At 37.7% G+C, this 26270-nt stretch overlaps 1 protein-coding gene across 3 annotated transcripts in view; it reads left to right on the top strand.

Annotated features, from left to right (window-relative positions):
• The window catches only part of OTOA (otoancorin), a 952220-nt gene that overhangs the window by 9246 nt on the left and 916704 nt on the right, over nt 1-26270 (top strand). For all 3 annotated transcript variants that reach the window (XM_044089617.1, XM_044089616.1, XM_044089618.1), the window contains exon 2: nt 23500-23654. In XM_044089617.1, coding sequence (XP_043945552.1) covers nt 23537-23654 — 118 coding nt within the window. In that variant the 5' untranslated portion in view covers nt 23500-23536. The remainder of the gene's footprint in view (nt 1-23499; nt 23655-26270) is intronic.

The raw sequence follows: 26270 nt of genomic DNA, 5'->3' as shown, positions 1-26270 counted from the left end.
CTACACTGGCAGTTTTTGCTCATCAGGGTCCACACATCTGGATCAGATGTTACTGTTTCATCTGTGCATCTGTGTACTATACCTGTTACAGTCTGGGGGAGTTTTCTGTTCTGCCATTTGTTTGTCTTTTACCTCACTGTCATCAGACTGTGATGATGATGTATCTTCTCTGTCCGTATATGTGCACAGTTGTACCATGTATCCTCACCACCACCATTTTATGAAGCATGCAACATGCTACAAACATCATACAGGATGTAACAAGATCATACTGGACTGCCCTCACACTTGCTCCAGAAGCAAACTTTTGAGTAGGCTGAACACATGCTCAGGAATTTTGCAGGTTTGTACATGTGTGGTGTTTTGCTGGTGTTTGACCATACTCTGTGGGTTCTTCAGGAGATTCGTAAGCTAGGACCCCAGTGTGTATTCAGTGCCACCTAAAATAGATTATGCATATATAGGGTGCTACTACATATTCACTGACTAGGCATGTAACTTATACTTTCATAATACTCACAGTGCCTGCAATTAACAACTTGATGGCCCTTGGAATTTTAATATGCAGCAAACATTAATATAACCAAAATGTGTGCCATATGTGTTAATAATGTACACTGTCTGGCATTCACATGGCATACTTCCTGGCAGTTTAAAGAATGGTAAACCTTCCTACTCACAAACCCTTCTGACTGTGCATTTGGTGGGCCTTTATTGTTACATGTGTGTAATCTATGGTTTGCAGTGTTTCAGGGAGGTGGGTGATGTCATAGGAAGCAGGCATGCTGTTAGATATCTGTTGTGGTTTGCAAGGAAACCATATATGAACCTCTATACGTGGAAGTATTATATTGAGAAACTTGTTGAGTTCACTAGAGGCAGAGGTCTGTGCAATACCAAGGGTTTAATGATTTTTCTCTGAAAGGTCCATTGAGCTTATGGAAAGATCTACAGAGAACTTTCATTAATTCTTGCAGCATGCAAAATATAAAGCATGAATAGTTATGGGAAAGCAGTTCATCATTATTAATTCTGTGTGTGTGTGACAAGTCAAACAACATCCATACAATGTACTGGTCAATGATAAAGTAATTAATAGTTTTCTTATCATTGCAATTGAGGTAAATCAATCACTGACAGTAACATTTGCATTGGTTTCAAGTAGCAACCCAGTTGTATCAGCAGGAATTGGTAGTGCTATGGTCTGTAGTGTGTTTGTACATGAAAGCCGCTATGAATATCAGTATTTTTGCTACATGCAGTGAAGAGATTTTCAGTATGCTCTTTTACAGTCAGACAAATATAGATGCATAGTTTCCACTGTAGATGAGTACGGATTATGACTATCATAAGGTCGCTTACATTTTAATATCATTAGGCATTTTACTACCCATTTCATTTACACATTATTATCTAGCCATTTGTGTATATCTTCTGTTGTGCATTTAGGCTCACTACACTGGACCAGAACAAGGGGCTATGACTCATTACTAGACAGTGCCTAAAGGCACATTGGTGATTCTAGCAAAGATACACACTGCACATTTTGCATCTTGCCCATGAAACCCAGTCACAGTTACAGAGTGTTGAAGAAAACACCAAGAATGGCAACTGCAAATGAACATGTAACTGCTTTTAAATAGTACAAAAAACATGAAATAGCTAGGAGTTTGGCTAATACATAAGAGTTCACTAAATATATAGTTACCATATACTAGATATTCATTGTTCTTTTAAAATATGTAGTAAAAGTAGCAACACATACAGTAGAAAATAGGAAGATTTTAATTAATGTAGGAAAGAGGCTAACTGTAATTGTAAAACTGTATTTTACTGAAGATTATGGAAAATTACCCATGGTACTCTTAACTGTCTGTACATCTTTGAACAGTATGTAATCTGTGCTGAATGAGCCTATAAATTCACACCCAGTGCCACCAATACACAGTAACTGGAGCTGTAATCTCACAATCAAATTTGTTGTTGCCACATAATATGCAAGGAGCAGTTAGCATTAAGATTGTACAGCAAACATGCACTGCTGTCTCAGGTAATAAACTACACCTAAATAAGTTTTACAATAACTAGCTGCAAATTAGATTTACATTTACTGGCTACCAAAGATCTTACCATCTATGCTCCCAGTCCAGTGTCTCTCAGTGCTATCATACCAAGATTGACTTAAACTTTATACAGACATATACAAACATACAGAGACATACACAAACACACAAAGACACACAGACAGACACACACACACACACACACACACACACACACACACACACACACACACACACACACACATATATGCACATAGTATTTTCTATGTTTTCTAGGAGATATTAATATTGCATCAAAACTAACATACCATTCCCTGCCTTCAAGGTAAAAAGGTGCCACCAGTAAGACCAATCTGGCATACCAAGATCACAATTACTTCTTATGCTTAAACTAAATCAGCCATTAAATATTTTTATGGTAGCCACAGCTATATGCAGTAGCTTTTCAAAAAGTGATACCAACAGTTGAGATGTCATCAGAGCTATACTTGCACCATTTACTAAGAAATAAAAGCACCTGTCCCAAGCTTTTGGAATTAATTTAGTATTAGTACAACTTCCTGCTAGACATAAACAAAATTAGTGTTTTTTAGTTAAATATGCAAGCAGCTTTATACTTGCAGAAAGAAATTCAAAATAGATGTCTTTTAACAGAAAGTGATGCATAAACTACATCTATATATCACACAGCGACTCCAACCACAGTCAATAAATTTGATACAATCGAAGATTACAGTTATATATCAGCTTATCTGGTTTTTCACTCTGACTAGCTCAATGTTTTAATGAAATCTGTCGGCTTCTGATTTGTAAGTCCAAACAACACTTACACAGTTTCACAGTCAAAAAGTAATTCCAGGATTGAGCTTCTGCTCTAGAGTTTCACTCCACTGTACACACTTCAAAAAGAAGTAAGACCCTGGCGCTTAACAGTTGCTCACTCCCCCAACCTCTCTCTCTCTCTCTATATATATATATATATATATATATATATATATATATATATATATATATCTCATTGGTTAAGAATTTCAGGTTCTGTAAGCTCAAGTTTAGTCTTCATTCCCAGTGAAAGGTTTTGCATTTTCATAGCCACATAACTCTGGAGGTATGGGGTGGCAAAGTTCAAATTAGGTGAGTCCTTTGACCTAGAGTAATATTTCATGGAATACTTGAGTTTTGTGTAGCTGTACATTTGAGAAGCCATTTTAACATTTTAATAGCTCTGCTGCATTTCTACTGAAAGCAATTATAAATTGTGTAAGATCACATTTTTACATTTTGCACATTTTGCATGCTGTAAGGTTTACTGAAAGCAACAGCCACAACTACTACAAAAAACACATTTTTGAATTGACCTTTTGGTATTTTTAAATGGTCACAGCTTTTTTATCAGCTTTGCTGGAAAACAATTAAAAGCTTTACTCAGTTTTCTACACAATACATTAACACATTAGAACCATCAGTCCCAGCTGTGGGGTACAGGTATGGTGTGCATGCATGTCATTTAGTGGATGGAAGTCTCCCCTGCTCAGTCTGAGTTACAATGTTACTTTTATGCCTAATAGTACATTTAAGTTAGTTGTTTAATGCTAATTTGATGCTACCAGTGTATGAAGCCATTATCTACATAGTGTTGGATGTAGATCAAGAAAAATATTGTTTCAGAGAGTAATGTCAACCATGGTTGAGTCTCAGCTGTGTAATAATGATAACAACTGAACAGGAAAGGAAAGCACTGACCCTTGTCTGGGGATTGACCCAAAGGACTCCTCATATTTTGGTTGGTTGTCACTGCCACTGGCCAAACAACACGTTTCTGGACACATAAGTACTTGTCTCTCCAAGGGCAGTAATTTTGTGTTTTAGCTTGGAAATCACCATGGTGGTGATTTTTTTTGGATCTATATCACTTAGTTGAACTCACCAATCAATGAACGTCTCTTTGTTGAAACCTAAGATTTGAATTATAATGCAAGAAAATATAATGGCTTTGTTGGTACTCCTATGCTATTAATGTTGCTGCATATGTAGTGTTCTAAAAAACAATTAATACAAATAAATGCTTGGTGAATGTGGAAAGGCATTGGTGAATTGACCTTTTGGTATTTTTAAATGGTCACTGCTGCTGCTAAATGTATACAGGGGTCAATGAAAATTCTAAGTGAATAAATGCCAGTTAAAAATATATGACGGTAGCAGTGATTTTATGGCTCTATATATATATATATATATATATATATATATATATATATATATATATGTATATGTGTGTGTGTGTGTGTGTGTGTGTGTGTGTGTGTGTGTGTGTTTGTGTGTGTGTATATATGTATATACTTTTGGATGTTAGGAAAGGTCAGTGTAAATAAATACAAAGCAAATGTTTATAAAGTAGCCATGATATTAAGGTTGAAATTCATATACCTTTATAAAACCCAAAGTAATACTTTATAGTTATGTGTATAATCCTGTATAAGCTATCTTCTTACACATTTGTACCTAGTATTAAGGTGGAAGAATTGAGTGTAATAAGATATTTTTACTTTTTCCCTTGATGCCAATTGTATTGATGGTCTTCATATTTTCATGAAGTTATCAGAAGTTTGTATGATAATTAAAGAAAAAAGTGATACTATATGTTTTCCAAGAAGTAGTATAAATGGCAGCAGTTTCATACTGACAACACACATGTAGCTTCTACTGGGTATTGTATTGTCTGGTTGGTAGATATGGCTGCCAGTTGAAAGAAGCATGGACATGAAATAAGCTGGCATTGTCAGCGTTTCTGGGTTACAGTGACAGTTTGAATGGCTTGCAATTGTATTTCATTATAAATAAAGAACATGGAGATGGCCATTCCAGGAAGCTTCTCTATGGACAAGCTGACATGGTTAGTTATGCCTTCATGCTTAAGAGGAACTGGATCCAAGTTCAAATATAATTTGATAGGGAGTCTAACTGTTTCTCTAGTTTAGAAGATTATTTATTTGTTGTTGTTTGGATTTTTCATCAGTCAAAGAGTAATCGAGGAGATTAAGGTGCCAATTTTCAACATTAAATTAACAATATGGTAACAGACCAGGCAAAAATTGTCTGTATGCTGACTGCTAGATTAAGAATGTGGTTGGAAATCACTTGCACAGAGATGCAGCTAAGAAGGACATGCTTTATTATTCCATCAGTGGATAATATACATGGAAGTTTTGTTAACAGTAGAACAGTTAATTCTTATGGTGGTGATGGTGTTGGAAATCAGAAATGATATGTATCTTTACTGTAATTAAAAAGATGATATGAGTGTAGAAATGACATGAGTTTTGCAGATATTTAAGTGGGTTTCCATTCTGGTTATGCTGATAGTTTTCTTTAGGTTGGCCCTGTTGTGGTGTTGAAATGCTGGTTAGTGTGCACAGGACTGCTGTCCTCAAAAAGTAATTAAAATATTCAATTTTAAGTGAATTTGATCTTACTTTGAAAACCAGCACAGCTGAATGTTTTAAAAATGATTACATAGTGGATACTATTTCAAAGATACAAAGGACACAAACTCAGTTTTTATGAGGATGTAATACTTCAGTACAAGAAAAAATAATTGACTTCAACAATTGGCTAGTTTCTGGTGTCATTCCAAGGGGATCCAGTATCTGTCTGCCTGGGATGACATGGTTGACAGGCCTTGATGCTTTGCCAGTGATGGCCTCCACTTGTCATCCCCTGGGATTCCGGATTCTGGCCAAGGCTCTTGCCTCCCCAATCATGCCTTTTTTAGGCAATGTCCCAAAGACAAATCTTCCAACATAAAAGATCTGTCAAAAAGCAAATTGAAGGTCATGCTTTTTAACACAAGGAGCCTTAACCTGAAAATGCACTCACTGGAGGCTCTCCTCACACTGGAATATGCCGACATCTGTGCAGTCACAGAAACTTGGTTCAAGGCTGCGGAGAGCACCCCTGCCTTACCAGGATATACCTCATTCCACACATTCTGACTTAAAAGTGGGGTCTGGAAGACTAAGGGTGGCGGAATCTCTATGTTCATTAAAGACAAGTACACCTCCAGACTGGTTTGCCAACATGACCCACTACAACTACTCAAGGTGTAACTGACAATTGGCAAGACACTCATTCAAGTTATAGCCAGCTATAGACTCCCTCCATAACTCTATCAAGGTACCCTCTAACACCCTGATCCTTGGTGACATCAACTATTCTACCATGGACTGGGTGAACTATTCCTGCATTAATGTACTTACCTAATGATTATTTGACTTCATCAATTCTAATGTGCTAGACCAGCTCATCTCATCCCTCAACAAGGGAGGATAACATTCTGGATTTGGTTCTCACCAACATGGGTGACCGCTGCACCAGCTTCATAGTAAGTTCTTCCCTGGTGATATCGGAGCATTGGTCTGTCTCACTCAAATTTCTATCCCACCCAACTATCTCCAGCCATAACCAGACTAAAAAGGAGGTTATTACCTCCCTGTACTCCTCCCACATTAGGCTAGTAGTTGAGTACAATGCCCCATTTGATATCTACCTGTCTAAACATCTGCACCAGCTGGAAAGGCCACAGAAATACCTCACAAAGTGAATCCTTGGCCTCCAACATCTGTCCTATGTGGACAGGCTCAAATCACTATCACTCTACTTGGTATCATACATATTGCTCAAAGGTGATCTGTATCTCACCTACAAGGCAATCTTGGACCCTGCCCTACTAGAGATGCTCCTTATTTGTAAGTCTAACTCCTCGCACATTACCTGATCAAAATGCCTAAATCTAATAAGCAACATTAACAAAACCTGCTGGAAAGACAGGTTTGTCTCCCAGAGGCTGCCCCTTCTCTGGAATAGACTCCCCATACGCATTAAACAGAGTACATCACTAACCCTCTTCAAGTGCAACATTGATGAATGGATGGGAAACCACAAATTTGTCCCAGGGGTTTCATCCATGTCCCTTTCATCTGTGTCCCTCATTGATAGGGACAACAGGTGCTGACTGAGGTTTCCTTTTTGGGGATAAACTCTTAGCTAGGCTTGTAAGGGCCGTAGGGCCATTAGCCTAGTAACCTCCTATGATCCTATGTGTAGCACTGTTATTCAAGAAGATTATAACATTAGTATTCATGTTTCAAAATGTAAATGTGAATGGTATACCTAGAGAAATTGATATTTCCTTTTAGAACACTTCTTATTTGGATTGTCACAATTTTTGGTAACTCCTGTATGTGAATTTTGGTTTGATATAAATACGGTTTTCAAAAACATAACTAAACAATAAGAGTATAGCATTTAACAAAATATGGAACATTTATTCACCTGATCAGGTAAGACTGGCCAAGGTACTTAGTCACATAATTACATCTCCAGTGTAAGTGAAAATTTGTTTCTAGGTCAACATTGAAAGCTTGCTTCTTTAGGATACACTTTCAGTAGTCATCATCATCTTCTTTCGGCTGTTCCCATTAGGGGTCGCCACAGCGGATCATCTGTTTCCATTTCTTCCTGTCCTCTGCATCATGCTCTTTCACACCAACCGCCTGCATGTCCTCTCTCACCACATCCATAAATCTCATCTAAGGCCTTCCTCTTTTCCTCTTACCTGGCAGCTCCATCCTTAGCATCCTTTTCCCAATATACCCAGCATCCCTCCTCAGCACATAACCAAACCAACTCTCTTGCTTTGTCTCCAAAGTGTCCAACCTGAGCTGACCCTCTAAGATACTGATTCCTAATCCTGTCCATCCTAGTCACACCCAGTGCAAATCTTAATATCTTTAACTCTGCCACATCCAGCTCTGACTCCTGCCTTTTCGACAATGCTACAGTCTCCAACCCATATAACATAGCTGGTCTCACTACCCTCTTGTAGATCTTCCCTTTCACTCTTATTGGTACTGTCACAAATCACTCCTGACACTCTTCTCCACCCATTCCACCCTGCCTGTACTCTCTTCTTCACCTCTCTTCCACACTCACCATTACTCTGAACTGTTGATCCCAAGTACTTAAACTCATCCACCTTTACCATCTCTACTCCCTGCATCCTCACCATTCCTCTACCCTCCCTCTCATTTACACACATATATTCTGTTTTAGCCCTGCTGACCTTCATTCCTCTCCTCTCATATCTCCACCTCTCCAGGGTCTTCTCAACCTGGTCCCTACTCTCACTACATATCACAATGTCATCTGCAAATATCATAGTCCACGGGGCCTCCTGTCTAATCTCATCTGTCAACCTGTCCATCAGCACTGCAAATAAGAAAGGGCTCAGAGCTGATCCTTGATGTAAACCCACCTCCACCTTAAACGTATCTGTCACTCCCACTGCAGTCCTCAACAATGTCACATTACCCTTGTACATATCCTGTACCACTCTTACATACTTCTCTGCCACTCCCGACTTCCTTATACAATACCACAACTCCTCTCTAGGCACCTTGTCATATGCTTTCTCTAAGTCCACAAAGACACAATGCAACTCCTTCTGACCTTCTATGTATTTCTCCAACAACACTCTCAGAGCAAATATTGCATCTGTAGTGCTCTTTCCTGGCATGAAACCATACTGCTGATCACTAATCATCACCTCCCTTCTTAACCTAGCTTCCACTACTCTTTCCCATAACTTCAAGCTGTGAATGATCAGTTTTATCCCTCTGTAGTTACTGCAGCTCTGCACATCACCCTTATTCTTAAAAATAGGTACCAAAACACTTTTTCTCCACTCCTCAGGCATCCTCTGACTTTCCAAAATTTCATTAAAACAATCTGGTTAAATATTCCACTGTCATTTCTCCTAAGCACCTCCATGCTTCCACTGGTATGTCATCTGGGCCAACAGCCTTTCCATTCTTCATCCTCTTCATAGCTGTCCTTACTTCCGCCTTGCTGTAGTAAGGAACTATATTCCAGATTATTCCAAGATCTACAGGATATTGTCAGTCATGGAAGGTATTTGCTGTTATGGGTATTTTCATTACTTTGCATCTTCTACATTATCACTGAGTTTCTCACATGCTGTTAGACAGGACTGGGGAATTTGATGAGTAGGGAAATGGACAGATGTACTGTCCTACAAGGAAAACTCAAAAAGGTATATTTAAGTATGAAAAAAGAAAAAAACAAAAACAATAAATTTAGAGATAGAAGAATGGAACAAAAAAGTCTCAGGGAGCTTTGTGATGTGACAGAATGTGTGGGGTCTGCAGTGAACAGGGACCTTTATAGTAGAAAATGGGAGTCAGAGATGTTAAGAGGACTAACTAGTGAGTCATGAAACCATAGAGGGGGACTGGAGGGGAGGGGCAAACTGGAAATCTAAAGGTAGAATGGGATGGAGAAAGTGAGAGGAGGGAAAGAAAATGACAAGGGAAACTAGGTCGAAGTTGTCTGAAGAATACAGACAAGTGGAGTGACACAGAGTAAGGTGACGCCAGCATGTGGGAGATATAGCTGCAAGAGTGAGGACTATGAAATGAAAATTAGGGTGGGATGAGGAGGTGCAAAGCATAACAACAAGTAATAAGGGAGACTCAGTGGTAGCCAGGAAGGGACCAACACTGCAGACTGAGCTGCAGGGATATAGGTCATCTCAGCCAGACAGGAGAGGAAAAGGACAAAAGAGGCACAGGAGTGGAGACTTCTTGTAGAAAGAGCACAGGAGGAATGGGTAAGATGTTAAATACACCTCAGGCAGGTAGGCAAAGAGTAAGGACAGTGAAAAAGACTGATAGTGGTGAAAGTGAAAGTGGAATGGTTATGGATAGAATGGTTAGTAGCATGGCGAAAGATGCAAGAAAGAGAAGAGCCAGTGTAGGGAAAGAGAAGTTGGGGGTTGGCAAGTGGAGACTTAGTCAAAATGGGGTTAGGATTCTAGGCAAGTGAGGAAAGAGAAACCAATTTTTTTTAGTGAAAGCAGTCTTGGGATTTAGAAGAAAGCATGGCAGGAAAAAATGCAGTGTTGGGGATCAGAGTAAACTTAAGGGGATGCCACTAAAGTGATCATCAAGGCAGAAGAGTGGACAGTAGTAACATATAGATACCAATGATTCACCAAAGGAGACAACTGGAGCACTAGTAAGCAGGGTCAGGGATATCTCAAAGGCATGATTGGAGAGGGAGTTGGAAGTTGTAGTTTAGAAGTAACATCTATACCTGCTGCCAACACAGAGTGGAAAACGAATACTAGGGAATATAGCAAGTAACAAAGGCACTGGAGAAGGGGGAAAGGCTTAAGACTGGTAGGAGTATGGTGGTAGACCTGGCAGAGAAAGCAGCATGATGCAAAAGATGAGGTGCAGCTTAGCCGAGAAGGGACAGGAGATCAGACCACAGAGCTGGAAAGGCACATCTCAATATCTGTACATTTAAATTAAGGTAGAAGTTGAGGAAGAGAGACAGGAGCAGAAGGGGTCATCTGTTGGTAGTAGACAGAAGGCAATAAGAGATGCACAGTATGACAGAAGAACAAACAAGAATGAATCAGACTGTGGCTAGGTAGAAAGGTAGGAGTGCTGTAAAACTGATGTACAAGGGTTGGGTGAATATTGCTGATATCACAGAAACATGGGCCAGTACGAAAGTGTCTGCATAAAGGGTTGATCATGCATCACAGAGTAGGAAAAGATGTGGTGAAGCAGCATTCCACATAAAGGAGGGCATCAGCTGTGAGAGGAAAGAGGTCAAACCAGGAAAGGGCAGCAGTGTAGCCCAGATTAGAGGCCAGGTTAAGTGCTCTTGGAGGAGCTGATGGATTAATACTGTGTGTATCATTCACAAGACAGAAAACACAAGATATAATGTAACATCGACCAGTCATAACAAGATGCAGTGCATCATCCACAACAAGACACAACTAGAGTGGACGAGAAGGAGGAGAGACTGGCAGACAGAATAAAGGACTGGGATAGGAGGAAGAAGGTAATATTCAGGAAGCGGGATCTAAATCTTCTATGAACATGCTGGGAAAGTCTGAGTTCCAGGGTAGACAGACTGCAGAAATTGACTGAAGCTGTCGACCAAAAGGAGTTCAGTCAACTGATGCAGATCTGTATCAGAAAGGATAGAATTCTGGATGTGGTCCTGACTAAAGCAGATTGTGACACAGATGTCAATGTTAAGCTATTGGTAGCCAACACAGACTGTGAGCAAATCAATGGAGCAAGCAAACTGTGGGAATACTGTAGGTCAGGAAAGGAGAGCTCATGGCTATAGAAAAAGGAGTGAGAAAGACTCAAAAAGGCAGAAAGAGAAGAAAGCCAGTATACCAGCATAGGAATGTAAGGCTGAAAATTAGGAGAAAGATAGTGCCCACAAGAGGTAGAAAGGATTGTTGGGGAGATAGAGGAGGCACAATAAAATGAGGCAAGAAAAAAGGCAACAAAATATGGTGAGTACAACAAATATTGAACATGAAAGGGAGTTGGTAGGAGGGAGCAAAGAAGGAAGCAATGTCTTTTTGAGATAAAAGGAAGAAGGAAGGATGGGGCAGAACTCAATAGACTAAGCAAAGATGAGAGAGAGAGAGAAATTACAGAAGCCTGGATAATGAATTAATATTTATGATCAGTCTTCACAGAAGATAGCAAGGAGAGTGTGCCATGCTGGGGGTGCAGGGAAAATATGGTGAAAAGTGTCCAGGCACTAGACTAAAGAGGAAAGAGGTTCAGAAAAAAAAATGGCTGCCCTTAGATCTGACCAGTGTGCTAATAGATTACTTGATGGAGGCCTTCAGCAGATCATTGGCTAGTGCACAAGTATCAGAGGACTGGAGGACAGCAAGTGTGATACCCTTGTACAAGGGGCTCAGAAAAATCTGTGGGACTACAGGCCTATTAAATTAACAATGGTGTGAGTCAAAGTCAATGAGAAGAATCCTGAGTAGAAAGCTAGTAGCATTACTTGAGGACAACGGTCTCCAAGACAGTAACCAATATGAATATGTGACTAGAAAAAGCTGTCAGTCAAACCTGAGCAAGCTTTATGATTGGAAATGGAAGTAGACATAGACGTAGTCTACCTAAACTTTGGTAAGGCCTTTGACTCAGTCCCAAAACAAAGGCTAATAGAAACATTTTTTGGTAATGGGGGTAGTCCCAAGTTGAAAAAACTGGATAGATTCATGGTTTAGTAGTAAGACACAGAAGGTTGTAGTGAAAAGAATGTCAGGAGTTAGGAAAATGACAAGAGGAGTACTACAGGGGTCTGTCTTGGGACTATTTTTTTAAATTTGTTTTTGTCCTCAGACATATCTGAAGGAAGAGAGAAAAAGTTAAGCATCTATGCTGGTGATACAAAGATAGCTGCAGCAATGGAGGATGGTAGAAGTGTCTAGTTAAGGATTTGAAAGGCTGAAAGGTGGCCAGAAAGGTGGTGTTTGAGGGTGAATACAAATGAATGCAAAGGAATGCACTTAAGCCCTGCAAACCTGGAGCAAAGTATTAGCTGGGGGGACTGGAATTGGAAAGGGGGTTGGCAACAGCAAATAGAATACTGATATGTAGCCTTAGGGAAAGCATTCAGAAACAAAGAGATAATGGTTCATCTCTCCAGGCACAATGGTCAGAGCACTCTTTAAGTATGCCATGTTGTTCTGAAAGCCTTATAATTAAAAGTTATCAGGATGCTGGAAGGAATCTATTGGAAAGCTAACATAAAGCTCTTTGAGATGGAGAGGAATGAATATGACCAGAAGACAAAATGAGACAGGTAGGAGGTGACATTGATGTACAAGATCATGTCAGGGAAAAGTGAGAGGGTCATTCTGAGCAAGGACAACAGAGGAAGGAAGGAGGGTACACACTCAGCAAAGTAAAAGGATCATTCTAATTAAGAAGGACAGAGGAGGAGAGTAAAGGATACAAGCAGCAAAAGGTAAGGAATAACTGCTACTTGAATCTCTTAAAATATTTTCTCACTGAGAGGGTTGTGAACTTATGGAACTGGCTGCAGGAATGGATGGTGGAAAGTGAGTCTTAAAGACATTCAACACATTCTACAGGATATGGGCCAAGTGGAAAAGGGTAAGTGTACGGTTCAGATGCACGGGTGGAAAATGTAAAATGCCCTTAAAAGAGCAAACTAAGCAGTGTTGTTGTCTCCTTCTGCCACTAGGGAAATGCAAATGTAATGCAACATTTGTGTACAAATTTATGTTAGATGAGGGAGAGCTGATTACAAAACTCCAACCATTGTGAGCTGAACAAAGACAAAATATGGCATGTTCTACAGAGATGACCAGCAACAAATTGAGGTATTCTGTTATTATCATGGATTAGTTAATGTAGGTGTATGGATTGTACCCTAGTCAGTATGTTAGAGAGCAAATGAGAAAGTGTCAGAGGTACATGTTCACTTTAATTATCATGACGAGTGTGATAAATGCATTTGGCTCTGTAAGTCCTGGTGAGTTTTAGATTATTTTCTTATTCACCTTAGAACATAATAGCACAATAACACTACAGTAGAGCAAATCACTTGCACCGATAAACATTGTATGGATTCAAAACATTTGACAATGATAGCTAAATATAGTCAAGCATTCTAATAAAATGTTATACATGATAAATGCTTGTAGTTAAAATAAAACACACTATCACAGAAAACAGATGTACGGCTAATAGGTTTGTCAATACGAGTAAAGCTTTATGAATTAAAGATGCAGAATTGCATGCCAAGAGGTAACTCTTGCCTGAATGTGTAACAATGGCATCAGAGCAAAATTCCCTGCAAGCAGTTAAATACACACAGAATTACTTTGTTCTATGTAATGCATTCTTAGTTTTGCAACATAGGGTACAAAGATCTGTTGTGAGAGGGAAGATCAGTCAGGGGTTACAGCCAAATGCAATTGCATCCATCTGTAGAGTAAATCTGTGAGATTTGTTTGCAACAGTAGAACAAAAGTTTGCAACATTTAGAGCTTGAGGAGATTTCCAGTCTGCAGTGATACCTGAATAGGCCAATGCTCAAAAAACAGCTGGTTCAACAGGTCAGACTGGCAGACTCAGCAATCCATAAGTCTAAAGTATGTGGTATTGAGCACTGGATGACCTTTGAGCCTAAGTATGACAGAAACCCATTGGTCAGATTTACTGGGCATGCCCAAAACACATGGAATCTGTTATCCACTACTTTGTTGCATTACATGCAGTTCACTTCTTGGAAAAAGTCTTGATGCAAACCATGTTCAGAAGCCCAGTGCCCTCTAAGAAGAACATCTGTCAGCTTGCTTTCATACAATAAATGCATAGTTTAGCCTATTCAACATTCTCAAAGCATTATTAAAGAAGTCAGGAAAAGTACTATCATTTATATGAAAAGCTGCTGGGCACAATATTCTGGATATCAGATGTGTGCATAGACTTCATACCAGTATACCACGTTTGTCTCAACAATTAATGACAAAATATATTTCCCATAAATGTGTGAGTGCTACCTTCACAAAACACGTGATTCAATGAGAAAGTGCACAACCTTAACTCTGCAAATAAAACTGTATGCCTTCTTTGGAGGTATTTTCGGAAAGAATTACATGATAAACTAAAGAGTGAGCCAGAATCTCAAATGATGCAAATGTTACAGCACCCTGATGAGTGTACTACAGCAGTTGTGCTTGAGTAAGACTGTCTCTATCTGTCAAGTTTACCCAACTTACTGGTCACCCCATATATTTAAGTTTAGCATGACTTTAAATAGGCATATGATGGCCATTTAAGTCTTTCAGACCCAGCAACATTTTATAACATGTAATGCTCTATGTACAACATGTAAGGTATAAGAGTGCTGAAAATGTAAGTGCATTGATTTAAAGTAACAAAGCCTGCCTCCAGAGAACCTGCCCCCAAAAAGTCCTTCTTGAGATGTAACCAGTATAGTGGCAGACAAGGATCCATAGTGAAAAACTGTTGGAACCAGAAAGCATAACAGTATGTCCACAAGTTTAACAGATCATTTCCCCATATCTGAGTATGGATGATTAATATTCTCATATGTTCTGTGTTTTGAATTTTGCCCAAATATATTGGAATAGGAACGTAAGTATTTTTAAAAATTATGAACTAAAATACAGAAGTGGTAGATTCCTTGTTTAAGCATAATATGAATGGAGCTATCATCATGTTAATAGCTATTATTATCATTTCCAGGATGTACTTGTGTCTCTTACCAAATGTGAATTTGCACATATTCTTTCTCCCATTAGCTATATAGGAAATATTTAATGATTTCTGTAAAGAAGAGATGTGAGATAATTAGGTATACTGGTGCTCATCTGAAAGCCATGAATCAGTCCATTTAAACAAATGTTTTCACTAGCCAGTTTATTGGGAACAGTATAGTGTTGTTAACACTGACTTTTGGCCCTTACTCTTATGCATAAAAATGTTCAAATGCAATCTCATCTTGTGGTTCATGCACTGGATATTCATTGCATGGCATGCAATCATCAATAAAAATGAGGAACTTATCTTTAGGTAAGTCTAGGCTCCATTTCTCGATATAAGTGTTGGACAAAATTGCTAGGACCAGGGTCTCAATAGCCAGCAGAAAAGAATGTTGAAGACAGTTGACAGCCCTGCCTCATACCCTTAGCCTTGGGAAAAAGAAGGATGTCTGTCTCAGATTATTTCTCATTAAAATATTAGCCACTTGGTTGATAAGTTTTAGCAGTCTAAAGCCAATGAATTTACTTAGTCAATTTTGTTTCTAAGTGATTGGATGGAGGCGGTAATATTAAGACCATTAGTTCTGAGCAGAGAAGAGAGATACAACTCTAGAATTCAAAGAAATTAACTCAGCTTGACTTTGATGCTTACGTATGATGGTACTGGTTTCATCTTACAGCCTTTAGCCAAACCTATGGAGTATGAAGGTTAGATTCTGCAGTTTGGCATTTGCAAACATAGTGGTCACATCAACTAAGATAACAGTAATGGATCAGTTCCTTACTTTTACAGTGATTAAACGTATTCATAAATGGGCCCACCATTCACTAAAAAGGCAGGGAAAGTTGCCATACTGCATTTAGTGTGCATCAGTCATGTTCTGAAGCTAGTGTGAGTAACAAAGCCTTAAAGTTAGATGTAACCTCTTTACCATATACAATACAAAGTTATACAGTTTTTGATATAAAAGTGAAATTTTATTTTGTTGATAAGGACAGTATCCCTGAAAATTTTCTTGGAGGAGAAAACATCTACTATGACATCATGAAAGACTCTACCCATAATGCTTTGCCACAAACTAATGTATACATTGCAATATTCCCATACTAATATCAGTAGGTGTTTCATACTTCCTACAAAGACAATTTATCAGCTAAATCATGCAGGCAGAAGACCTTACCTTGAAAATTAACATGTGATAATGAAGTAGTGAAACCACAATTTAAGTAAAAAATTGATCTTCTAGAGAAGTGAGTTGCTTTATGTACCCATTATGCTTTGTAGTTTATGTAAATCATGGCCCAGTACCTAACATGATATAATTTTGGGGGGGTGGTTTTAGAGAAAAAACAAGCAAACAATGAAACTGAAAAAAATCAAACACATTCTAATCTTCATTTTTGTTTGCACACTCATTTATAGCTTTAACATTAGGATTGTACCTGGGAATAAAATTATCTGTTAAACAAAGATGCTTCAGAACATGACCAATATACTTATATGCATAGTCAATGTAATTAATAACCCATTTTGGGACACCAATAGTGAGACCATAATCTCTAAATTATATACCACATTAATGGCTTTAGGGGAAATTAGGTGGAGTTAACCAAGAATTTAAGCTTAGAATAGTTTATTAATCTATGACATTAAGAGGGACTGTGCCATTTGTCTCACTTTGCCTGACCTCGTGTTCAGCCTTTGAGATGAGATTGCAATTTATTAGGTGCTGCTGAGGTTGAAAACAAACACAGTTTTGTCAATGTTTCATAAAGGAAACAGTAAGGGAAGGGGATAATGGTTATTTAGTGCAAGTGAGGGTCAACTTTGTGTTTTGGAAGAATTAGTTTCCTGTCCCAGATTTCAGGGCAATGACGTTCCTTGATAAAGTAGTTTATTACAAGAGAGACCGGATATCTGATGGAAATTGCAGAGATTTGTAGATGTTCAATGGTGAGCTTGACAAAGTCAGCTACTTGCTCCTAGATGAAATTTAAACAAGTGTTTATTTATAAGATGTACTGAAACTGTGTGGATAATGAAGATGAATGATGAGGACAGGGTTCACAGAAGATTGTGAGCTGCCCATAAGCCATAAGTTTTGTAATGGAAACACAAAAGTGTTGAATAAATAAACTAGCAATTGCCTCATAGCAGATTTGAAGAAAGAGAAAATAGGCTAAGTTATAGCCAAGTCTGAGTAGATGGTAAAAACTATTCCAAAATTCTTTATGTTTATTGATATAAAGGTACCTGCTGTTGAAGGAAAAAAACATTTTTTTTGCAAGTGAAGATAGCATTTCTGCTTGATTGTACAGTGTTTGGATGGATTTGAAGTAGGGACCTAGTATAGAATAGGATATTAAAATGTCCAGATATCCTCTGTCCTGGTTACAATGGTGATTAGCTGTGTGAAGTCATAGGACTGAAGTGATAAGTAACTAGAATCTTAAACTGGTAGTTTCCAATCAATGTCAAGACTACCAGTCCAGAGCATATCTAAGCAATCCTGTATTGGTTTGTGATTGACTATGCAGTAGCTTGGTAAGATAATTTTTATTTGTATTTATATTTTATTTTTATCACTGTGTTTCACTGTTTGTAGCAAGGAAGGGATAGCTTGTAGACAAGAAGATTTACACTGATTTATAATATGTTGTTTTACCTTTAATTTTCACTGTTAGTTGTTAGAAAGGGATAGGTTTCAGACAGGCAAACTCTAGCCATCCCAAGGAAACTAGTCAGCTATAAATTCACACAGACTGCAGAGAGGACAATCCAGAGCTTATCAAAGCAATCCTGTTTTGGGTTGTGATTTATTGATCTTTACCGTTAAAAAGAGGCGCAACTGAGAGTGATAGTGAGCAGAAGCTACTGTGTGATGTAAAGGAATTACAGTTTTTGTGTGACTTTCACAACCTGTACGGACAGAGCAGCAACTTTACTGTACTTTAATATTTAGTTGCATATTGTTTGTGTGATTTTTTTTTCTCAAAGAAGTTGATTTAAGTTCTATTTGAATTCTGTAACTGACTTTGATTATTATGTTCTGTTAGAATTTTTTTATTCATTCACATTAATGATTTTCTAAACCACAAATATCTTGGACACTGTAATAAATGCTACGTATATTTAAAGGTAAAACCTGATAACACTGGTGATCTGTATCCCTCGTGTTAAAAGTTGGATGATTTGCTTACCATTATTAATAGTAAATCTAGACTTAGTGATAACAATTGCACTCATGGAAATGGCACAGTTTGGCAAACTGTTGTTACTTATATTAATGATTGGACTGATGACATAAATAATGTTAGGCAAAGAGCAAGTAGAACTCATTTAGGAAAGGATTTGTCTATTGTCTGTAAAGATCACTCAACTCCTATGAAACAAGATAATGCCACTGACAGTTTTGGGATTCTAGATACAATTATTCAGCAATCTGAGGATTCAGAGCATATCAAAGGAAATAAAAAAGAAAGAAAGGAAGAAATTCACTGTAAATAATAAGGAAGAAAAAGACACTGCTTTGTTATGTAACACACAGATTACAGGGAATGATATTTTTTTTCTGTCAGAAAATCTTTGGTCTACAGAAAAAGGCATACTTTTCCAAAAGTTAAATAGAAAAAAGAGGCAAAGGGAAGGTGAAAAGGAAGAAATCAAAACTGAACGTGGAAGGATTGAAAAAAATTAAGAAAAACAGAAGTTGACAACATGGGTCAAGCTGTGGATATGCAAAGCCAGTTGGATTAGAATTGTATGCTTGCAAATGTAATAAGCAATGAAAACAGTTGGTTTTAAAAAGACTAATAGTGATTAAGATCATTTCTTTGTAACAATTGATAGAGATATTACTGAATTAGAAGTTGAAGCTTCCTCAGATCTAATCAGAAAAGATATTCTAGTAATTGAAGATTCGGTTATTAGAGGAAATGCTACTTACATTTTTAGAGACGATAATTAATATCAAATAGCGTTATGCTTGCCATGAGCAAAAATAGAGGAAGTAAGGCAGGCTTTAGAATGCCTTAATGTAAGGAAGTACGGATCTGTTTTTATTCATGTTGGTACAAATGATCTCATCCACAAGGACTCCCTGACTGTTAGTAAGGAACTTATAGCACTCTTGGATAACACATCTTGTACAGATGTTAGGACATATTTTTTTACAAATCACATATAGAAAAGATAGTCATGTCACCATGAATGAAAAGATTTTTTGTGTAAATACTTATATGTAATAAAATGTCTTGTTTTAAAAAATGGAAATGTGTAGAGCATCCTGGCCTAATTTTCTGGCCACATGTGTTCAGACAGAATGGTGTGCAGTTGTCAAGATGAAGAAAGAGAATATTTGTAGCACGTTTTAATAAAGGGTATGCCCCTGGAAATTACAATATTAACAGTACCCCGCTAAAGGATCTTATAACTCCCTTGTACTCATCCCTCATCAGACTACTAATAGAGTACAACGGTCCCTTCTGTATGCACCTCACCAGACACCTGTATCAGCTGGAGAAACCTCAGAGGTTTCTCACCAAGAAAATCCAGGCTCTTCAGCACATGACCTACATTGACAGACTAAAGACCCTGTCACTGTACTCTGTATCTTATAGGTTGCTGACAGATGACTTGTGACTGGCATACAGAGCAGTCTTGGACCCTGCCCTAATGGAAATGCTGCACATCCGCAAGTCAAATGGTACAAGATTCACTCTTAACCTAGCCTGTGACATTAACAGAATATGCTGGAGTAAAACATTGGAGCAACAGATATGTCTCCCAGAGACTGCAACAACTTTTGAACACACTCCCAATTCATGTAAAACAGAGCTCCTCAAAGTCCCTCTTTAAGTGTAACTTAGACAACTGGATGGGAGACTGTAAATTTGTCCCGGGGGTGTCTCCTATGTCCCTCTTGGATAAGGACAGTTGGTGCTGATCATAGACTCATGCTGCAAAAATAGACCATACAACTTAATAAATAAGGGAACAAGGGTATAACATGGCTAGGCTTTTCAAGGCCGTAGGGCCAATAGCCTAGTAACCTCCTATGAACCTATAAGAAGTGATTCTTGCTATTTTCTAAAATAATTTTGGCTAAAAGCATGTGTTGCTAATTGTCAAGGAACAGCCTGCAGAGTGAAAATAAATTCAGCACTAGGCAACCTAGGCAGCTGCCTAGGGTCTGTATAGCTTAATGGGGGCCTGAGTTGGCTGGAAGAGGCCTGCCTTCACTGTAAAACAAATAAAGAAAATCCAATAAGCAAAACCCAAGCATTCCACAAACAAAAAAGAAGCTTGACCCTTTGATATTCACAAACACAGCAGGCCTTTAGGACCTGGCAGGAGACTTCTGTAAAGATCAGCAAGCCTCAGAAACCTCAGAAATAGGATGATGTCTTAACGTTATCATCTTAAGAAGTAACCACAGGATTTTTAAGTAGATAGACAAGCAACTCTTTAGAAGAGAACCTTGGGATTTTAGGGCATATACCATAGATTATTCTGCTTCAAATGGAGAAATGCCTTTGCCAATTATGAGATGCATTCAGAGCTTTTGCTACATAGGATATACAGAGCATTACTGTTTCTCCTTTGTGTGTGTGTGTGTGTGTGTGTGTGTGTGTGTGTGTGTGTGTGTGTGTGTGTGTGTGTGTGTGAGACTGTGTATGTATATGCCTTAGTTAGGGGGCTATCTAGTTAAGTGACTTTGTTCATACTCAAACCCTGAATCTTAATTGTTAGTAAGTGTCTTAAGCCTCCACAACAACTGCCAAGTTTTGTTTTATTATTATTATTATTATTACTATTATTATTATTATTTTGGTTTTGTAAAACACTGGGGATTGCAGTCTGTCAATGTCATTCATAGAGTTTCACAGCTGATGTTCAGTGTCAGTGGTACAAGTAGCACACTTACTTTGGTGAAGAAAGCTGTGGGTTCTTTTCCCACACCAGGTAGATCAATTGCTGACACTACTTTGCAGAACTCTTTTGTGTGCTCTTGTTTGGATGAGATGCTAGTAACTATATGCCTGTTGTTGGTTTGGCAGCCATTCCTTATTACATATCACCAGCACACCATGTTTTATGTAAAATAGGCAATTTATTCTTCAAGGGCAGCAGGCACTGAATTTATAGGTGAAGCAGTGAAATGCAAAGCTGTTTGCCAGCAGAAACCTCTTCATTAGTTATAGATCTCTTTAATGTGGAACTATTTGGATGACTTTTACTTCCACAAAGATTGTACATATTGACTGATATTGGTGGATTTAAAGGAGGGAGGATGGCATAATGGTTAAAGTGTTTACCTTACAAACAAAAGGTGCAGGGTTTGATTCTCACATGGAGTAACTGGCTATACTTAAAGTTGTCCACAAGGACAGTTAGCCTAGTACTAATCTATGAACCTATGACAAGCAGTTTGAGTGACCTTTTACATGGCTGACATTTTCTGTTATAGGTAGCTTGTCGGTATTGGTTCACATCTTTTGCTTCACTGCTTACTAGAAAAATATTCAAAACTACAAATTTAAAAAGCACACTATCAAGTGGTGCTGTATTATACAAATAATTTAAATGAATACAACCAGGAAGGTGAATCAATGAATGCATGCATTTATGCATGGTCCTAAAAATGTGTTCTGGGAGGCCATGGTTTAAAAACAGCCCAAAGGCACACTTAATCCAGCACTGGCAAATGCATTTTCTATGAATGTGGCTTTCAATGCTATTTCAATGAATGTGAGTTCCAAGGGCTGAGAAGTTTACTGTTGCTCATGTTAAGTCTGTTTTCATTCTGAGACTGTATTGTTTTGTTTAGGAAATCAGTGTTTGTGCTATAATATTTGAAAAAAAAGTTTTAAATTAAATCCAAATATGTGTAATCATTGTAGAAGTTAAAAAGAAAATAGTATACACACTGACAGATTTCAAAAGTGAAATAAAACAAACCAGCTCGCTGACCAGGAATGGAGTTTAATCCATGAAATAGCACCAAAACAGACAGTTGGAGACCACAAAAAGTCCACAAAAAAGCACCAGTAAAATACAAGCAGAAGACAATGGATGAAGCGCTTTTCGTTTGTCTAATTGCAAACTTCTTCAGAACATAAACACAGGTGAAAAGACAAGTCCTTTTAAATGAAAAAGTGCGGGAGTTCTAATTAACAAATTAATAATAATTATGTATTAACTCATCTTTATTGTACTTTAAATTTGAGTATTTTAGTGTATGTGTAAGTTACTGTAGCTTTAATTTGTAAATTAGAACTCCCGCACTTTTTCATTTAAAAGGACTTGTCTTTTCACCTGTGTTTATGTTCTGAAGAAGTTTGCAATTAGACAAACGAAAAGCGCTTCATCCATTGTCTTCTGCTTGTATTTTACTGGTGCTTTTTTGTGGACTTTTTATGGTCTCCAACTGTCTGTTTTGGTGCTATTTCGTGGATTAAACTCCATTCCTGGTCAGCGAGCTGGTTTGTTTTATTTTGTTTTTATTAGTTTTTGTGCCGTGTGTCGTTTTAGATTTCAAAAGTGCTTATGGTAACTGGAGAGACACAGCCAAGTAATGGAATACTGGAATGGCTGGGTCAGGGGGGTTGGGGGGCCGTAATCTATTACCCTGCCTAGCATGCCATTTGACCATGATCTGGCTCTGACAACCTGGTGAACCTATGAAACCAAGTGTATCATCAATAATATAATATATTAAATATTTATAATTTAGTCAGATAAGTCAAGCAAGACCATTCTTACTACAGGCATAGACAATACTGGCAATCAATGTTGTTCAGTACAAATTGATTGATTTGAACTAATCTGCCATAGTCAGTACTGACGATCATTTTTTCACTAAAAATTGATTGTTGTGAATTAACCCAACTTTAATGATTACAAACCACTTTTTTGTGAAACCATAGGACAGTATATATCAGTAAAGAGACAAATAACTGAGAAGTGAGAATGGTCAGACAACAACTCAGATGCTGATGTATGAGGGACCTTAGTTCATTTTCTTCTTCATCACACACCTCATCTCAGTGATAGGCAAAGAAGCTGGTTTAAAGCCTTTAACTCCACAGAGTATGTAAGCAGTCATGATTTAAAGAAACAAAATGAAACAGCAGAACTAACAATGAGAATATATTCATGGGCCAGGGCTTAAAATGAAGATTTATTATAACCAAAGTTTTTGGTGTCAGGGGTGGCAGAACTTTTAATCATGCTTTTCTAATATGTTCTTTTTGCAGTTCAGTATTACTTTTTTTAAATTGAAAGGAAGTAAATATGTCTCTATGTCTGTTAACGGTCTTGGCAATGGTCCTTGTGAATTCAGTATGGATTACAATCTGTGAAGATAACATAGAAGACGAGAGTGAATATTATACTCCACAACATGCTACAGGTAAGACAAATATTATTTCTTTCTATATTATGCTCGTAGCATGCTTCATTGGGTACTTACTGCTGACATTGTATAATCTAAATTGTGTTGGAAGAAGTATTTAAAACAGTATTATTTGATAAGCTTTCATATTTTCAGCAGTAAATTAGATCAAGTATTGGAAGAGATTTCATAATTGTCCAAGTAGTATATAAGGAAACTGCATAGTTCAGTACAACTGTTTCTTTAAAATCAGTTTGTTTCAACTCGTTCATTTGATTTTGGGGAAGGGAGTAAAAGTGAAAACAGGCACAAAATGCCTTTTCTCTGCAATTTCTGCACTCAACTTCATTACTGATTGCATTTGATAATGAGGGCAAGAGAATTCGTGGAGCTTTCAAGTAGATGAAACTATGTGCACATGCAAGATGAAAATCGCATGTATACTTTACAAAACTGTTGTGCTTATCAGCAAATATACTTAATAGTATATATGTATTTAATAGTATATATATTTGTGAACATAAGCAATATTGGACTCTCCACAAATGTAGTAATTATTGATAAGAATGCCTCTGAGTCATGAGAAGCCTCTTACATTACACTTGTGGGCAGCAATGTGAAATTACAACTGGGAAAGAATGTTTCCTTATTTAATAATATCCTTCTAAGTAAACTAGTTGAGTGACCCCATATGTTTTGTTATATTTTATGCCCAGATTTGTGTATAGGATTATAGTTATTCATTTATAATCAAATTTTGCTGTTTGAATGATAAGAGTTCCGCTGTGGCGACCCCTAACCAGGATAAGCCGAAAGACACAGCAACAACACAACAATATAGGCCTTACAATAATCATGGGAATATGTTATTAACAATACTGTACTACCAGTGGAGAGGTTTTCAGTTTAAATGACAAGATTAAAGATCGCCTTGTAACCTACACTGATGCTTTTACTTTTATAAATAAGATGGTCTTGAACAGAATGCTATATGACATATGTAGTTTGTCCATCACATTTCTTATACAAAAATAATAGACTGCCAAGGAAGAAAATGACTGAGACTAACATTCATGATTGTAGTCTAAGCTACATCATGATTTTTAGTTAATCGCCAGTATGATGGCCACAATCTTTGACTGCAAAGCCTTGTGATTGGATGTCCAATCCATTCTGAATCCAGACTCACATGGTATAGTTTCTGATGTAAACATTCAACCAATGGGCAAGAGTGTAGCTTGATATAGACTGATGACACTAATTTTAGTTCATCATTGTTATTGTAATGGTGACTTCCTATTCAGAGCAGATCATTGGGCATTCAATAAATAATAGGGTCAGAGCTGCACATGGGCAACATTTTGTCTTCTTTGGAGGGGATTCCCTTACTGTCCTCCCTTTATTATTGACACTGGGTAAGTACTTCCTTTGAAGCCTGCAGTGTTAAGGCTGACCTGCAGACACAGGGTCTGTATCTATGCTACATGTGATTATGTCTTTTGTAGGAACCTGGATTAACAAATTATTTGGCTAAGGAAAAAAGGATGAACAGCCTGCTGGCAGTGGTAACTGGTGACTTCAAATCAAAGGGGCGGCTGCAGAAGACAGCTGAATGGGTGAGGCCAATGGGAAGGGATTTGGCCAATTAAAAGGGGCAGAGCTATGCTCAAAACCACAAAAACTGGGACTTTAATTAAATACACTGCCCTGGGTGCCAAATCATCATTATGAGAGTCCAATCAAGACAAAATGAAGTGTAGAGTGTAGAAAAAATATATATTTCAATGCATTAGCTGTATGACAGCTTACTTAATATCTAGATGGAAACAAAAAGGTTATGAGGCATGAAAAAATAAATTACTGATGGACGTGGCCAAGATGCCAGTCTGATAGCAGCAGAAATCCATAGCAATGCTTAGATTTTAATATACTGACAGGAAATATACTTTAATTTTTAGAAAAATCTAACTAAAAGTATAGTAAAAGATAGATTAACATAGGCTCTTTATTATTTTCTAAAAAATAATACATAGTCAAGAGAATTTTTTAATTATTCCTGTCAAGAAGTTTTCTACTGGAGACCTCAACATGGGCAACTCGAAGAATCCACACCAGGAGAGTGCAGTGAAGAAAGAACTACATCTTATAATAACAAACATCCAAGAACTGTCACTAAAAACATGAGCAACTCGAAGAATCCACACCAGGAGAGTGCAGTGAAGAAAGAACTACATCTTATAATAACAAACATCCAAGAACTGTCACTAAAAACATGAGCAACTCACAGTATCCACACCAGGAGAGTGCAGTGAAGAAAGAACTACATCTTATAATAACAAACATCCAAGAACTGTCACTAAAAACATGAGCAACGTGAAGAACCCACACCAGGAGAGTGCAGTGAAGAAAGAACTACATCTTATAATAACAAACATCCAAGAACTGTCACTAAAAACATGAGCAACGTGAAGAACCCACACCAGGAGAGTGCAGTGAAGAAAGAACTACATCTTATAATAACAAACATCCAACAACTGTCACTAAAAACATGAGCAACGTGAAGAACCCACACCAGGAGAGTGCAGTGAAGAAAGAACTGCATCTTATAATAACAAACATCCTAGAACTGTCACT

The sequence above is a fragment of the Protopterus annectens genome, chromosome 12.part0 (genome assembly GCF_019279795.1).
Source record: "Protopterus annectens isolate FY-2018-M chromosome 12.part0, PAN1.0, whole genome shotgun sequence".
NCBI lineage: Eukaryota > Metazoa > Chordata > Ceratodontiformes > Protopteridae > Protopterus > Protopterus annectens.
The sequence above is the reverse complement of the archived record's forward strand: the minus strand, read 5'-3'. Positions and strand labels throughout refer to the sequence as shown.